Source organism: Empidonax traillii, unplaced genomic scaffold, assembly GCF_003031625.1.
Source record: "Empidonax traillii isolate 1590-97213 ecotype Southwest subspecies unplaced genomic scaffold, ASM303162v1 scaffold722:size395592, whole genome shotgun sequence".
NCBI lineage: Eukaryota > Metazoa > Chordata > Aves > Passeriformes > Tyrannidae > Empidonax > Empidonax traillii.
In genome coordinates, this window is record NW_020955915.1 from 20,382 (window position 1) to 37,375 (window position 16,994).

Consider the following 16,994-nt stretch of genomic DNA (forward strand, 5'->3'; position numbering starts at 1 on the left):
GATCTAAATATAGAAAATTTCCCCTTCGGAATTTTAAAGAAAAAATGGTGATGTTGAGGAAAAGGTAATGGCTTGACTGAGCAATGGTTCTTTGTGACACTTGAAAGAAATGGGTGTGATTTACAGTCTTACTGTTCTGAATAACTTTTTTTTTTTTTAGTGAGGGTGGATTTAAGTAATTATCTCTTGTATTTAATCTGAGCACTGGAGATAGTTGCAGGGTAATTTTGTGAGTGAACACGAGGGTGAAATAGCTTGTCTTGCAGACACTACGTAAGTCCTGGCATAAACCTCTGAGGACTGGGATGCAGCTGGGGGGCTTTTTAATTTTTTTTTTTCCCCCTCTTTTTCACTTACATGTTTTCTAACCTGTTAATTAAAAATCACTTTTGATTTTTTTTTATTTTTTAATGTGCAACAGTTAATAATTCTGGTCCCTTGCAAAGGTAGTTTTGTGTTGTTTCAAGGATATATTTTTCCAGTTTGGTCCCCCACGCTGCTCCTGCCTTCCCTCTAGCCTAGGAATACCCTTGCTCAGTTAAGCTGAAACCCTTTCCCAGACATAGGAACACGACACTGTTTTAAAAGTTAAAGAAGCACCAAAGATTACCAAATTCTCTTTGACATTGGCCTTGGTGAGCAACACCAGCTGAACTGTCTGCGGCAGCGGGGGACCAGGAAAACATCATGGGATGGATTGGGAAAGTATACAGTTTTTGACCAGACATTGGTACGATCGGCTCCAATAAATGTGGTTTTATTATAACTGAAAACCTTTTTTTTTTTTTTTTTTTTTTTTTTTTGCGTGTGTGGGGGGGGCAGAAAGAGAGTTGTGAACTAGTTATGGTGCATTACCATGCTTATCCATGCTCAGATGCACGAGTATTTGGGATAAATTATAGGACAGGGCAGGTTTTGTTTTGTGGGATAGAGACTTGAATAATTAGTGTGACCAGGAGGAGTCTTGATTTGAGAAGCACAGGGAGTACAGAACAAGTACTTGTGAAACTGTGCAGCGCTCTCAGAGTAATCAGCTTGCAGAGAGAAAGATGTGTCCATTTTATTTACTGTGGCACTTTAAAATATGATAAAGTGTGATAAGAACTCGCATTAAATGAACTGTATTTGAAAATACTTTGAATTGTTCTTTTCCTAATGACTTTCAGAGCTGCTAATGACAATTACACAGGGCATCACATCATGCAGAAACATCAGCTGACTTCAGGGGGACAATGTGTTTATTCCCCTTTAGTTAAAAAATGTCAATACCATTTTTTAACATTTTTTTACGTCTTAGTATTTTAAACATAAAGGTTTTTTTTTTTTTTTCAAGCTCAGAGGCTTGAAAGCTGATTGCAGATGTGTTTCTTCCTGGTGTTTTCAAATACAGTTCATACAACACGAGGCTTTGAGAGCACTGCTGTAAATAAAATGGCTGCAGGATTGTTGAGGCTGTGTCCTCTCCACAGTGACTCTGGGGTTATAAAATGCAGACAGCAAAAGTGAACTCTTAGCTGTTTGATTATTTTTTTGTGTGTGTGTGTGTATGTGTGTAATATTTGAGGTAAATGTAGATTCAGTGCTAGATGGTGTAAAACAGCATTTACTAAGTTTGCAGATGGCAGGGACAGGTTTCTGTTTCCATGTTCTTAAGCTGAATTTTTTTTTTGATCTAGTGCATTATATCTGTGGCAGAACTTGGAATACTCATGGTAGAAAAGTGTCACGTTACTAAGAAGTGATAGAAAATTCTTCAGCCTTTCAGTGTAGCTGAACTTCAGTAGCTAAAAAAGTGCTAAAAGGAAATCTAAAGACATGTAAAGAACCAAAATCCATTTGTTGCATCTAAGAAAAGAAATTAAAAAATGTAAAAATCTGTATTTTTTTTTTTCGTTTGCATCACATTCAGAGGACACGAGCTATGAAGCTTTTGATATTTGTAGGTAATCTATTTTGAAAATTCAGGACCCTGTTTCCAAAAAACCCCAAAGGGGTGGAAACTGGTTATCACTATTTTTGATGAAGATTATCTGAGTGTCTGCTCTCAGCGTGCTTAGAAGGGACTCTTCATTTTCACGTGGGGCTTGAGAAATGTGCCTGTCTCAGGATGTAGGGCTGAATGAAATAATACAGATTTTTATTTCTTTTTTAATTGTGATTTGGTTCACTCGGTTGTATGAGGGAGGAAACGTGGGTGGTATGACACAAAACGATGGGCAGTTTTGCTCTATGCCAGTAGTTGAGTCTTGGCCAAAAAGAGATTATCTAAATTTAATAAAAGCATTGCCTTGCTTGGCATCAAGAAGGCTGTTTGCTTTTGCTCTCACTCTGGAATAGTTTGAAAGCTGAGTGCAGTTTCTATTGAATATTCAAAGGGATGTGTGTTTTATTTGGAGCAGAATGTCCAGCCACTCGTTCCCCTGGAGAACTTTAGCTCACCCTTCCATCCTATTTCTAGACCACGTAGATGAGGGCTTAGTTTTTGCTAGTTAATGGTACTTTGGTGTTCAGTCACCCCTTTTTATGCGTATCAGGCTCCTGCTAAGCCAGAGCTGGTTGTAGGCTGTGGAAATTCAGGGCAGAGGCCTCCTCTCCAGTTCACCAGTGCTAGGTGTGTTTGCATTCTTAGCCTGCCCGTGTCTGTGATGCAAAGCTGCAACATGTGCCATGTTACCTTATCTTTTATACAGATGTCTTAACAGTACAGCAGAATAATCTCCTGCAGAGTTGTAGTATCTTAGGTGGAGTGTAGTTTGCTCTAGTGTTAGGTCTGAATCAACTTTTCTTTAACTGTGTTGTTGTTGTAGGAATTTGCTCGCTTTGATCCACCGAATGATAGAGTTTGTGGTGCGGGAAGGGCCCATGTTCGAAGCCATGATCATGAACAGAGAGATCAACAACCCCATGTTCAGGTGCTTATTGCATTGCTGAATTACAGAGAGCTCTGCTGTCACTGGCATTTTTGAAATACTCAGGAGAGCTGCTTTTACTGGGACCATCTTTATGTGCAGATTTAAGCTGTACAAATGGTTATGCTGTCCTTTATAAAGGAGAATCCCCTTTTATTCCAGTTGTTACTAATGTGTACATAAAAATAAAATGCTACACAGACACTATAAAATACATTTCTCTCTCTATAAAATAACATTTAACACATACTTTACTCAGGGATTCCTAGTCAGCAGTAGAAACAGTAGTGTGTACGTTTTGGAAAAAGAAAAAAAATCTCCCCAGAAACAGCCAGATTTAACTCCATGTGAAGTCTGCTCTTCCTGGAGCCTGATTTCTGACCTTTAGCAGTGTCCCTTTGACATAGGGAAGCTGTGAGAATTTGCAGCTCTTGCCATTAAAGGAATAAAAAAAGATCAATTTCCCACTTCCTTGTGAAGTGCAGCCTCTGGAAAAAAAAAAAAAAACAAACCCAAAACATTTTCAGGGAAATGCAAAATGTCCTTTCAGCCATGTTTTATTTGCAGAAAGGTTGTGGTGCTTCACTGGGATTGTTACATATAAAGTGAGAAAACAGAATATCCTGACCATTAAAAATGTGCTCTCTGCTTTGCAGACTGGGGGGGTGTGTGTTGGTGTTCACCTGAGGGCTAAGGGTGGGTTCTGACCAGGGCATGCTTATTTGGGTTTATTGCTTCCATTGTAATATGTTCTTATCTCTTTTCTTTGCCACTTGGTTTAGGTTTTTGTTTGAAAACCAGACTCCAGCCCATGTCTATTATCGGTGGAAGCTTTATTCAATTCTTCAGGCAAGTAGAATTTCAGTGACGATTCCTACCCTCAAACATAGCGAATTAAAAGAGCCCAGGAATAAAAATTGAGTTGTTGGTTTTTTTTTTTTTTGCAGGGAGATGCTCCAACCAAGTGGAGGACAGAAGATTTCCGAATGTTCAAAAACGGCTCTTTCTGGAGGCCCCCCCCGCTGAACCCATACCTGCACGGCATGTCTGAGGAGCAGGAGACAGAGGCCTTTGTGGAGGAACCCAACAAGAAGGGGGCACTCAAGGAAGAGTATGTGCTAACCATCCATTTACAGTCATGTTTTAGTTGCTGGTCTGCTTGTTTCTTCCTTTTGTGGGTTTTTGTATATTTATATATGAGGGGGTTTTGTATATTTTATATATATATTGTATATTTTTGTGTGTTTTTTTAATATATCATCCCTAAAATGTCGTACTTGTCAGAGTATTGTTTTAGTGTAAACTCAGTGCTTTTCTTTTAGTCTGTTTTGATCATCCTTGTTGCTAAATACGTTCTAATCTTTGGTTGGATTTGTCACCAGTGAACTGTCATAGTTACTGTACCAGTCTGTACCAGTCATAGTTTTGAAGGTTTTAATTCGCAATTTATTTCTGAAATATATCTGAAAAAGATGATACTTTTTGGGGAATATTCTCTAAATATGGAGGTCAGGGGAAAATGTGATGTAATTGTTTATTACTGGCTGTCTAATCTAGTGTTTCTTACTCTGTAGCAGAAATTACTTTTATGCTTCAGATTTATCCAGTTTGGTTTAGGCTTAAACTAAATCCAAATGATTATTACCTTATTAGAGAAACTGAGGTGTTGCATTAGATATTTCTCAGTTATTTTTCCTTGATTTCTCTATGGAGTCAAGACTTGAGTGGGAATTTTTTGCTCTTTATGTAATGTTGATGCATAAATTCATGAGCCACTGAAACAATCGACCTAATGGAACATAAAAATACTTAAAGTTGCTTTTCTTCTAAAGATGAAAGATTCAAAAAGAGAGTTACTAAATGGAAATGCCCCCAAGCACCTTTAATTTTATATTGAAAGTGTTAAAATTCCTGTTATTTCAGACAGAGGGACAAACTGGAGGAGATTCTGCGTGGATTGACCCCTCGGAAGAACGACATTGGTGATGCGATGGTTTTCTGTCTCAATAATGCAGAAGCTGCTGAAGAGATTGTCGACTGCATTACAGAATCACTGTCCATTCTCAAGACTCCTCTTCCTAAGAAGGTGTGTAGCTTTTCCACAGCCTTGTTTTCTGGGGGAAGAGCTCACTTAGCAGCACGAGCGTGTAATTTGTAAGCATTAGTTCACAAATTGCAGATGATGTTGAGGATTGGATTAAAATGTGGGCTTGAAGTGTGCTTTTTTTCCTGGAATTTTGTGGCATGTTTTTATTCTTTCTGGACTTGGTTGTAAACGATGCTCTGCCCTACTGTGAGGTTGGAAACAGCGTGTTCAAACAAGGCAGTTAAAATTGGAATGCTGTCGTTTCTCCTGTGCAATGCTGTGTTAATATGTTGGGTAGTGCCCTCAAACATAACAGGGGGCTAATTTCCTCTTAGCATGTTTATTAATAACATAGCTGTGCTGCACTTCCTTCTAATTAGGTACTTGTAGACAGTTAGAGCTGTCTTGTGTCCTTCCTGGAAACATTCAGGTGTGCTCAGGGTAATTTCAGCTGGAGTTAATTGGAAGGTGCTTTATTGCAGATTGCAAGGTTGTATCTGGTGTCAGATGTGTTGTACAACTCTTCAGCTAAAGTTGCCAACGCTTCCTACTACAGAAAATTGTAAGTATAACATTTTAGGCCATTGGCAGTTAAAAAAAAAAAAAAAAGTCTTATATTCATCTCTGTATGTCCATCTCTGGATAAATGTGGCTGTAGAGAAATTCACACTTTTCTATGCTGCTGCTGTTACAGACTGATGGTGTTTAGCTCTGTTTGCATGAAAATGTGTAAGTTGTAGCATACTGGGGTAAATGCCCTGTGTAAGGGGGCACTTGCATGGGACTCCATAAAAGTGAGAGTGATGCATGTGCCTCTTTACAGACACAGCCTATAGCTGAAATTCAAGATGTGTATAACAAAGAATTCGTGCAAAGAAGTAAAGTTTTGATTGATTTTTATTAAAGTTTGGGGGTTTTAACTCCCCATGAACTTTGGAGAAGGCATGAGGGGATTATGTACTTTATTTCTAAGGTGCTGAGCAGAATTCAGGAAAAATGTCCAAGGGACAGTATCTTTGTCTTACTTGATGTTTGTGCCTCCTCCTGGAGTGTCTCCTGTGCTGTGGCAGCGTGGTGGGAATCACTCAGCATGTCCCAGAGCTCCAGAGATGGCACTTGATGGTTTTGTTGCAGTGTGTCTGTGCTGTGCTGGTTTGTTTTTTGCACATTGAGAGAAGCTCAAGGCAAGTTAGGGCAGCTGCTGCTCACTGGGCTTCCACTGAGGAGACCGGAATGGAAACATAACTAAGATTTTTAAAAAAAAACCAAAAACCAAATCGCATTTTGAGACAATTCTTTCCTCGTGTTTAAGGTTGTAAAAGTCCTTTTATTGTCCTCCAGTCTTTCCAGGGTGTATAAAGAGACTGCAGCAGATGTGAAGATCTCCCTTCACAGTTCTGTTGTTGTCCAAGGTGATTTGATATATATATATATATATATAGTCATCATATTTGCTTTATAGTGCAGTTCATGGCTACAATAGGGATCAGAACCTTGTGCTTTTGAGTCCTGTGTCCCAGGTATTTTCATGAATTTTGTATGTCCAGAAAACATATATTACAAAGTTTAACTAAAGAAATGTATATGTTTAATTCTAGTTTTGAAACAAAATTATGTCAGATATTCTCTGATCTCAATGCTACTTACCGTACAATACAAGGCCATTTACAGTCTGAAAATTTCAAGGTATGTATTTCATTGTTACTTACATGACATAGAGGTCATATCAATAGAGATGTTCCTGCACAAGAGATTGCATACTATGATAAGTGGCTTAGATATCAAGGTTCCTAATTAGGCTTTATTTAAAAAAAAAAAAAAAAGGTTTTCTCTTTTGCAAGGATAGCCTTGAAGTTAAGGAAGAAAATGAACATCTTCCCCCTGAAGTGTTCAGGTAGATATACCTGAGGACTCAACTCCATGCTAAGTGGAGTTGAGAGGGTATCTATCTAATACTTAAATCACAGACAGGGCCTTCTGGCTTTGTTATTATTTTTGGACCAGCTATATTTCAACTTCAGAATAAACTTGGGTGCTCAGTGTGGAAAGAAACTCCTGGACAGAACAGCATAAAGTTACTTTTAAAAGTTTTTGTGCTAGGCTTTATTTTTAGATTTCTGATAACCAATCTGCCCATGGGTGGTTGGGGGTGATTTTTGAGATAAAGAGCTCTGCTTCTCACGGTTCTCATGCTTGGCCTGCCTTTCATTCTCCTGTTTCCAGGATGCCTCTGCACTTCTTTGTTCTTTGGTTTGCAATCAGAAGCTTCAAATACAAAGCTGACAGGGTGGTTAGTTTTGTTGTATTGAATCTTTATCCTGGTTGTCCTGCCTTCTGGGCTTTCAATTGCTCTAGACTGAGAATCAGTTTGTTAACTATTTTAAAACTATTTGTTAAATTATAAGAGAGGCAGTAGATAACTGGGGTTTTTTTATATCTACGTCTTTAGTTACATTTAATGTTCCAAACTCGAACTGAAACCCATCGTTTCAAATATGCTTCACTTCTCCAAAAAAATCACAGAATTATTTGGGTTGGAAGGGGCCTTAAAATCATCTCATTGCAACCCCCTGCCGTGGGCAGGGACATTTTCCACTGGAGGAGGTTGCCCAGAGCCCCAGCCAGGCCTTGAACACTGTCAGGGATGGCACAGCCACAGCTCCTCTGGACAACCTTTGCAGTGCCTCCACCTGCACCCGAGCAATTTCTTACTGATACCTGATCTGCCCCTCTCAGTTGAAAGCCATTTCCCCTTGTCCTGTCCCCACAGGCCCTTGTGAGAGTCCCTCTCCAGCTTTCTTGTAGGTGCTGAAGGGGCAGTGAGGGCTCCCCAGAGCCTTCTCTTCTCAAGGCTGAACAAAGGGAAAGCAGGAACACAGTTTAATTGCAGGGTTGATTTCAATTATTTTATTTTATTTTATTTTATAAAGAGAAAGATGTTTTCTCTTACATTTAGCAGAGGCACCTGCTTGGAACATTGGGGCAGAATGAAACTTAGTGTCAGGAGAGAACTGTGAACAGCTGAAATGGATAATGGAACAGGAATTTAGAGGGAAAATGAGATCCAAGTGGGATTTTATAACAAGTAGTTCCCATATCTATATTTGTGTTTTTGTAAAATTCCTAGTCTTTGCCCAGCGTGGGATCACTGTAATGCACTGTAGTGTGGAACTGCGTAGGAACAGCTCTCTGGGGTCTATTTCCCCTCACTTCAAATTTCTTAATAAAATTTATTAGCTTTCCCCCCCCCCCCTCCTTGCTTCCAGCAACGGGTCATGACATGCTTCCGAGCATGGGAGGACTGGGCAATCTACCCAGAGCCATTTCTGATCAAACTGCAGAACATCTTCCTGGGGCTGGTGAACATCATGGAAGATAAAGAAACAGAGGTGAGTGAGCTCAGTGGGGATGCTTGGGGGTGGTGGGGGAGAGCTGTGTAAATGCAAAGAAGGGCTGGCAAGGGGAGAAAACCTTTCCTTCCTCCAAGTCCTTGCCTTTAAATACAGGTGTGACACATTTTCAAATGCAAATACTGTTTAATCTGCTTATGAATTCCTTACTTGTGGATTAGGTGCTGTGGTGGAGTTGTGTTGTGAAACCATTTCAGAGCAAAGGCTAGTGCAGAGTGACAGGTATTTCCTTTGTATTGGAAATACTCTAAAATCTGAATTTTGAGTGGAATTTCAGGCGTTGTAACTGTGGAAACAGAACTGCAGGAGGGAGACCTGCAGTATAACTGGAAGGATAACTTATTTCTCTTAGCAGAGGAGATGTGGATATTGCAAAGCTTCCAGTACATTTTGGACAAATTCCAAGTTCTTGCCTGTAATTTTTAAAGGAGGATATTGTTGTATTATTTCCTCTACCGTAAACTTGTTAGCAGAACTTTTCAGAGTTGAGGTTTTTGAGGTTGTGGTATTTTTAAAAGTACTTTTTTAAAAAGGAATGATGTGATAATTGAAGAACTAAAGGAAAACCATGTGGATTTGTACTTGCAATAATTAATTCTTGTTTGCTTTTAGGAAGTACCAGATGATCTGGATGGTGCTCCCATAGAGGAAGAGCTGGATGGTGCTCCACTGGAAGATGTGGATGGAATTCCTATTGATGCTGCTCCCATTGATGATCTGGATGGAGTCCCAATTAAATCCCTGGATGATGACCTTGATGGAGTTCCTTGTACGAAATGTTTCAACTTTACTTTCAGTTTGAATCTTCGGTCTCTGATCTTTTTTTCTTGAGTAGTTTTTACGAACACAGCCAAGGCTTGATGTGGCCTTGTAGCTTTGTGAAACACTGAGCTGATTAACTCCAGTTTGCCCCACTGCTTGCTGTTCATAATTGCTTCAGGAGCACAGGAGGTGTCTTCTGATGTCACACACATCAGATTCCAAGTCCTGGATTTTTTTCTTAGCAAATAATAAGATGGTATAATCTGTTTCAGTATTTAATTCTGAATGTTGTCTTAGTAGTGTTTTTTGGTTTCAGCTCTTGATGAGCTTTGGAAATGATTTTTCTCTGTCTCCTTCTCCCACAGTGGACACAACTGAAGACTCAAAAAAGAACGAGCCTATATTTAAAGTTGCCCCTTCCAAGTGGGAAGCAGTGGATGAATCAGAACTGGAAGCTCAAGGTTAGTTTTGATTGCTGAAAGCATCATGTCACCTCTGTCATGGTTATTGTCAGCTGATCTGTGCTGACACAGTAGGATTTTCAGCTGTAACCTGTTCACTGAGGTTTTAACCAAAAAAGGGAGATACTGTTTTCTGTTTTGGTTGTTCTACTTCAATAACCTACCAACCTTTAAGAATAATTTCCAGTTCCTTAAGAATAAATATTGAAAGCAAAAAAAAAAAAAAAAAGAGTATGTGGTTGGCAGTCTTTTCAGATCTTGGTTTGGAAGATAATATTTTACAGACTGACAAATACTTGTCTGCTTTTGAAGGATTTACCAAAACATGATGTGCATTGTGAGTGAATAGCTCTGTGAGTGGTAAATATTCTGCTGCTGGGCTGCTTTGATATTTCTGTGAAATAGAAAGTCTGTATTAAGTGCATTAAGTAAATTTTACCACACTGTCGTTCTGATTATATCTACAAATACTAATTTTCTGATTAACTGGTGGGGGTTTTTTGTTGTTAAAATTATCTTACTGTCTCTTTTAGCTGTTACAACTTCTAAGTGGGAGCTTTTTGACCAACACGAAGAATCTGAGGAGGAGGAAATTCAAAAGTAAATACTTTTTCATTCTGATGAAAACATACTCATTTTATGCGTTGAGTGTCTTTGGGACTCTCTGTAGGATAGATATGTGTATTGTAAGAGCAGAACAAACATGAAATTTCGTAAGTAGATGCTCCTGAGAGAAGTGCAGATTATGCGAGTAATAAAAATTAACAACTTAATTAAAATACTAAGGCTTACAGATGCAGACTCATTACATGACTTAGTCTTACTTAACAGATTTCAAAACTAATAACTAATCACAGAAACTGAGTAGGAGAAACAGTAAATTTTACATATACTTAATTCTCTGTTACATCTCAATTCTGTGTGTTTCCTATAAAGCCAAGAAGAAGAAAGTGAAGATGAGGAAGACACTCAGAGTTCCAAGTCAGAAGAGCAGCACATGTATTCCAATCCCATTAAAGAGGAAATGCCTGAATCCAAGTCGTCGGTGAAATACTCGGAGATGAGCGAAGAGAAGCGTGCCAAGCTCCGGGAGATTGAGGTGAGCAGGGGTTGTTCTGGGCCACCCCTCTGGCCCTTTCCAATAATGTGCTGGTCAGCTGAAATCAGGCATTAGCAAAGCCTTGTAATGTCCTTTTAAGATGCTCAGGCAGGAATATTTTGAAATGTCACAACTGTTGTTTCTCTCAAATGTGTCTCTGTTTCGTAGTTCAGATTTTATTGGAATTAATAGACCATAACCAAGCACGTAGAAATCTCTTGCTTTGCAGAGCAGTTGGAAAGTTTGTGACGTGTAGCCATATGAAGTGTGTGAAGTCTGCACTGGAGAGGAGCTGAACGGGATTTATGTCATTCCTGACTCATGGTGGCAGTGTTTTTGTAGGAAATACATGATGTTAGACTAATGACAGTACAAGTGAAACTCATTTTCACGGTGGTGTAATATTGATCGCAGCAGTTATGGAAAGGGCTCCTCTCAGATTGTGCATCTGTTTTAGAGATGTTTTCCTGCCACTTGTGGAGGCAGATTAGGAAGTGATTTACTTTAACCACTGGCAGTTTTACACTGCTGGAGTTATTTAAGTTCTTTCCTCAGTGTATCCTGTCAGGAACAGTTTTAGGTGGCAAATATTTGAGCTTTTCAAGCACATGTTTGCATTTAAATTTTTTTTTTTTGGTAAGTAAATTACCATCTTGGTTTCAGACTCTCAGAACTGCCAGGAAAGGAGAGTAGAGCAATTTTTTTTTCTTTTTCAGAACATTTCAGACACTATGTAGGAGTACTTAAGATTTCTCCTCGAGTTTGTCACTGACAGGAAAGTACCCTCTGTACTACTTTAAAACATTCACACTCCAAGTTTCTTCTTAGTATGTACCCAATCCTTGCCAAACCCCACATCCATTATTAAATCTGAGGGAGGGAACTGAGGAAAAAAACAGCCAATTACCAGCTTTAACAGTTATGCCATCTAATATGCACTGGAAAAAATGTTGTGTAAAATATTTGGCAAAAATATTGGCAGTCTGATTCTCTAACAATCCACACAGTGACTACCAGGGAAGCTGAAACAGATTATTTTTTTCCATGCACTTTTTGGAAATTCATGGATCCAAAGAAGAATTCTTTCTCTTGGCACAGCCAGTAAATGAAGCTTGTGAGCTGGGAGGGGAAGGTGCAGTAAGAAACAAGCGCTGGCACAGCAATCAGGCTGGTGCCATCAGAGAAAGCAAGTTAGTAACCTTTTGTTTGCCTTCTCTGCTACCCCTGTTAATCCTTCTGAGGGGGGAATTCTTTCCAGAACTCAGCAAGAGCAGAGGCTCTCCTGTAACACCAAAGAACAGTGATTTCTCACCTGTTTTTGGAAGTGTGGAAAGATGACGCTTTCCTTCATTGACGCATTTACAGCTCCAATTTCAGAATGCTCTTTATGGTATTGTACAGGTGGGTGTATTTCTTCCCCCACCTGTGACAGGTTTGATTTTGTGCCTATTTCATATTAGGGAATTGAGAATAAATATCCTTTCAGAAAATAAAAATGGGTGCAATTGCAAACTCTTTTCCTCTGTGTGTATTCAGTGGGGGAAAATGAAATATTTCTAAAGAGAAACCAATTCTCTGTGTTCACTAAAAATAAAAGCTTGAGCACTGGGAAAAGCCACTCCTATATAGCTCTGCAGGTTGGTACTGGAGCAGGAAATGCAGGATGAGGGATTGACAAGAGATGTGATGTGAATCAACTTGGAGAAAGGTTTTAGTGCATGTAGTCCGAAAAAAAAACCCAAAAACAACCCCAAAACCCCCCTGAAAACAACACATGGGAAAATTGTGGCATTTGCTGAACTTTGTGACTCTGCTGGGATGCTGCAGTAAATGTGGTGTTACATTTGCTAGCACTTCTGAACTGAATGTTGTTGATAAGCTTGGCAGCACATGGAAAAGTATGATGTGAGTAAAAATCAGCTCTTTCAAATCAGTCACTCTCTGCAAATAGCCCTGAAGCCCTAATTATGTCAGTCATTTGATTTTAATATTGAGGGGTAAATGGAAAAAAAAAGGCAGTTTCTGAAGGGAACTTTGGAGTAGACGAGAGAAGTTGAACAAATATATTGACACCTGCAGTAAATGATTTCATTTTGAAAGGAAAAAAAACCCAGGTAATGACCAAAGAAATACAAGGGTGCAGTGCTCTAACGATGGGGACAGAATTTAGTAGAGTAACAGCAAAAAATGACCTCTATTTTTAGTTGTTCCCATGTCTGTGAACAGCTGCAGGTGCCTGCAGATGAGTGTGTGGGTTTGTTCCTTTGATCCAAAGTGTCTCTGTGCACAAACTTGTACAGAAAGAACGAAGAACACAGATTATAAATCACAGAAATTTCATTTTCAGCCACCTGCCTAACTGGATAACCATAAGCCCAATAACCTAATGGTCAGTATTATTTTCACAGCTTAAGGTGATGAAGTTTCAGGATGAGTTAGAATCTGGGAAAAGACCCAAGAAACCAGGCCAGAGTTTTCAGGAGCAGGTTGAACACTATAGAGACAAGCTGCTCCAGAGGGTAAGAACTCTTCTTTCTGTTTGGTTGTGATTCTGTGACAGGCTTTTATTGAGTTGATCAAATGCAAGGTGGCATTAACACATGGTGGTTCTTAAAATGCTACTGTAATGTCAAACTGCATGGTAATGTCCAAGTGCTTTCTGCAGAATCCATATCATCTCCCTTTTTTAATCAAAACACTGGAGTGTTTTGTAGCATTCTACACAGAGTGTGTAGAAACCTTAGAGATCATTTCTGGATCTACTGCATGAAAATAATTGATCTGTTGTGCTAAAGGCTTCCCAAGGTAGATAAAGTATGGTATTAAGTCCAGCATATGTGTTTCTGATTCTCCAGTGTCCGAGTTTCCTGGAGAATCCCAGATCATACTCTCACCCAAATGTGACTGATTCTAATTCCTCTCTGGACTGTGAAGTCCCAGTGGCTTTAAAAATCATCATCATCATCATCCATAAGATACCATGTGATCTCAGATCTTTGAAAGGCAGCAAAGGAACCCCCAGAGCAGCTCTTTGGACAGTGTGTTCAGGGAGGGAGGGGAAGGGGCAGTGGCTTTCCCAGCCTGACAGATCAGGGGTTTCTTGGAAGATAAACACAAGTAAGTGTTTGTCCCTTGGGATTTGCATTATTTGGTGTTAAATATCTGACTGATTCACTGAAGCAGTTTGTAAAAATTAGGCAAACTGACCCCTGAAGTTGGAGGTGGATGTTAGCAGTAAAGACTTGAATTTTTATAAGTATTTTCCTTTTAAATGTAGTTGTATCTTAAAGCTTTCCACTTCCTCGGTGTTTTCTGTAAAAAGAGTGGTTTATACAGTAAGCACAGAATTTTTAGTGAGACGGTAGCTTAAACAAGCAGAAATTGTAATCCTGATAAACTTTTAGATGCCTTGTGCTGAAGTGGTTCAGCCAGCTCACAATATTTCAGCTTTTTAATAATTATCCCTTTCACTTTCAATTATGAAGGTAATATCTAGTTAAGAAATATTTAATATAACTATAATAGCTCTTTAAAACAATAATAACCCTGTTGTTGAGAGAATAACTTTCTTCTGCTTTAATGCCATAATAAAGTTAGTTTTTATAACAGTAATGTAATATTGGTTCTTCTGTATAAAGATGTGAGAGTAGATGAGTGTAGCTGTTCTGGTATTTCCTGCACTTGAGTTAGTGCCTCTCCTTCTACTGGTTTTTGTTTGGTTGGTTTTTTTTCCCTTTCTTTTTTTTTTCCCCCCTCCCTCCTTTCTTTCATTTAGCTAAATCACCCCTTCTTTATCTTAGTATACAGGGAATATCTGGGGGGTTTTTTTTGCCGTGGAAGGCATTTTTTTTTTTTTTTTAATGCCAGTGCTAAAAAAAGCTTCTCTCAGTCTCTTGTGTTCAGACTTGCCGGTAGTTTAGGTTTATTTTTCTATAATTAATTATTTCTAGAATTAATTTTCTCTTCGTGACAGATGAGGTGTGCTCAGGGTATATATTTTCTTTCAAAATGAACCTGTTGATAGATGGAAATGGATACTTGGACTACAGTTGGTTTTGACAGATCAGATGTCATTGTTAGTATTTTTGTTTGGTCTTTAAATCTCTTGTAGTTATGAGATTAACTCAGTTCTCTGTCTGAATTAATGAAGTTGAATACACATATGAGGTTTCTGGTATTCTTTCATGTTTAATTCAGTTTAGAAAACCTTATTACAGCTGAAATTTGTCAAATGAAGAAATGTTCATTTCCAGTTAGAGGCTGGGATTTTTTTCAAGCAGGGTGACATCTTTCACATTGTGGTTAGTGTTTGTGCTCCAGTTGTCTTTAATGGTCGGTCACACCTCCCCTGAAATCATGAATGCCCTCTGATCATTCAGGAAAAAGAAAAAGAGATGGAAAGAGAACGGGACAGAGACAAAAAGGACAAGGAGAAATCCGAGACCAGGTCCAAGGAGAAGAAGGAGAAGGAGGAATCGACACCCACACGAAAAGAGAGGTAATGGGGGAGAGAAAAAAACCTCAGTGGTCATTTTTATCCTGATTTCTAGTGGCTGACTGGGTGATGATCACCTGGACTGGGTGATGATCACCCGGACCGGGAGATCTCTTTGTGGGACCGTTCCGAGCGCTTGCGCTCGGAACGGTCCCACAAAGAGACCTCCCGCTCATCCCCCAAAACCAAAGCTGTGCAGAAAGGGATAAATTCCTCAACCCACCTTTCCCCCCTCTGTGTTTGTGCGTGTGTGTGGGCACCCTTTGAGCAGGAAGAGGCGGCACAGCGCTTCCCCCAGCCCGTCCCGCAGCAGCGGCAGCCGCCGGGCCAAGTCGCCGTCGCCCAAGTCGGAGCGCTCGGAGCGCTCCCACAAGGAGAGCTCCCGCTCCCGCTCCTCCCACAAAGACTCCCCCAGGGATGTCAGTAAAAAGGGCAAGAGGTAAGCTGGGATCTTCTCTGTTTTGGGGTGAGTTTCGTTCTCGGCTCCTTTCTCTCGTGATGGTTTTGTTTGTCTGTTTAGTGATCATTCGCTGCTTCCTCAGCTTTTTATTTTCAGAGGGCAGATCTTCTCTAGCCCTCCTAAAATCATTATACCCTTGCTAGAAACCCACTAAAACTGCAGTCCTTTACACTGGTGATGAGCTTACAGGAAGCTCCTCTCTCCCACAGTTTGGTTTTTTAAGGGAAAAAAACCTTGATGAGATACTCCTTATGGGATTTTGTTTCTGAATTGTTTCCTGATCTCTAGACTGACACAAATATTTGTCTCGAGTTAATGATAAACATGAGGTAAAATTTTACTAATGTATCAGTGTTGCTGTAACTCGAAACTTGAAAGTTCAGCTTCCACTTGTTTTGGAGGTGTAGAATATCCTACTGATAAAAAATTCCTCAGCCATGCTGAGGAAAATGCCTTTGCTGTTGAGAAAATCATAGTACATATTTGCAGTAATCAGATTCTTGTGCTTCTGTAAGTAAGGATTTCAAACAGAAGTAGAAAAGCGTTGGAGGGTTTTTATTGGAGTTAATACAATCGTCTTCAGTGTTGATGATAGTAGATCAATGTGTTAGGTGTGGGTTAGGTGACAGTAAGCTTATCCAGTGTCCATTCTTTTTCTGTGGGTTTACATCACAAAGCGAATGTGTTTGATGAGAATCAGAAGTATTTAACTTCTCACACAATTCAACGTAATTTTTCATTTCCATATGGACACAGGCTGCCATTCTTACAAGAGCCAGGATAGTTAAGGCATGTGTGCAAAGCTGTGAATTCCTGAGGTGGGTCTAAAGGCACGAATTGGTGTTATTGTTCTTGTGGATTCTAAGCATAGTTAAGCTCAAAATCCTCTAAAAACCTGCCAGTGCAAGGATTGACTTTTTCTCCAAAGCAAGATATCATTCTCTTACTTTCCCTTACTTGGGAAAAATATTTTCTTTGGATCAATAAGTGAATGCCAAATTACTGCAGAAAAAGATGCTGTTATCAATTGGTGTTTGATGTAAAACCTTGTTTTTACTGCAGGTCACCATCTGGCTCCAGGACACCCAAAAGATCGAGAAGATCACGATCCAGATCCCCTAAAAAGTCAGGGAAAAAATCCAGGTCTCAGTCCCGTTCTCCTCACAGATCTCACAAGAAGTCAAAGAAAAGCAAACACTGACAATGTTAATATTTTTTATGATGCTGTCACTTACTGGAAATGCGGTTTTGTTTTTGTGCCTGAACAGTCTGTTAAAAAACAAAAAAGCATTCCTGATTTATTTTTTTTTTT

The 16,994-nt window shown here is 39.4% G+C and overlaps 1 protein-coding gene across 1 annotated transcript in view; it reads left to right on the forward strand.

The window, feature by feature from the left end:
• Positions 1–16,994, forward strand: part of U2SURP (U2 snRNP associated SURP domain containing) — a 38,890-nt gene that overhangs the window by 15,852 nt on the left and 6,044 nt on the right. The window contains exons 13-27 of the mRNA XM_027900396.1: positions 2,808–2,912; positions 3,692–3,758; positions 3,857–4,020; positions 4,833–4,995; positions 5,478–5,557; positions 6,594–6,681; positions 8,262–8,384; positions 9,018–9,174; positions 9,533–9,628; positions 10,162–10,228; positions 10,565–10,727; positions 13,136–13,246; positions 15,107–15,225; positions 15,494–15,661; positions 16,745–16,922. Of these exons, the coding sequence (XP_027756197.1) occupies positions 2,808–2,912; positions 3,692–3,758; positions 3,857–4,020; positions 4,833–4,995; positions 5,478–5,557; positions 6,594–6,681; positions 8,262–8,384; positions 9,018–9,174; positions 9,533–9,628; positions 10,162–10,228; positions 10,565–10,727; positions 13,136–13,246; positions 15,107–15,225; positions 15,494–15,661; positions 16,745–16,883 (1,810 nt within the window). The 3' untranslated portion in view covers positions 16,884–16,922. The remainder of the gene's footprint in view (positions 1–2,807; positions 2,913–3,691; positions 3,759–3,856; positions 4,021–4,832; positions 4,996–5,477; positions 5,558–6,593; positions 6,682–8,261; positions 8,385–9,017; positions 9,175–9,532; positions 9,629–10,161; positions 10,229–10,564; positions 10,728–13,135; positions 13,247–15,106; positions 15,226–15,493; positions 15,662–16,744; positions 16,923–16,994) is intronic.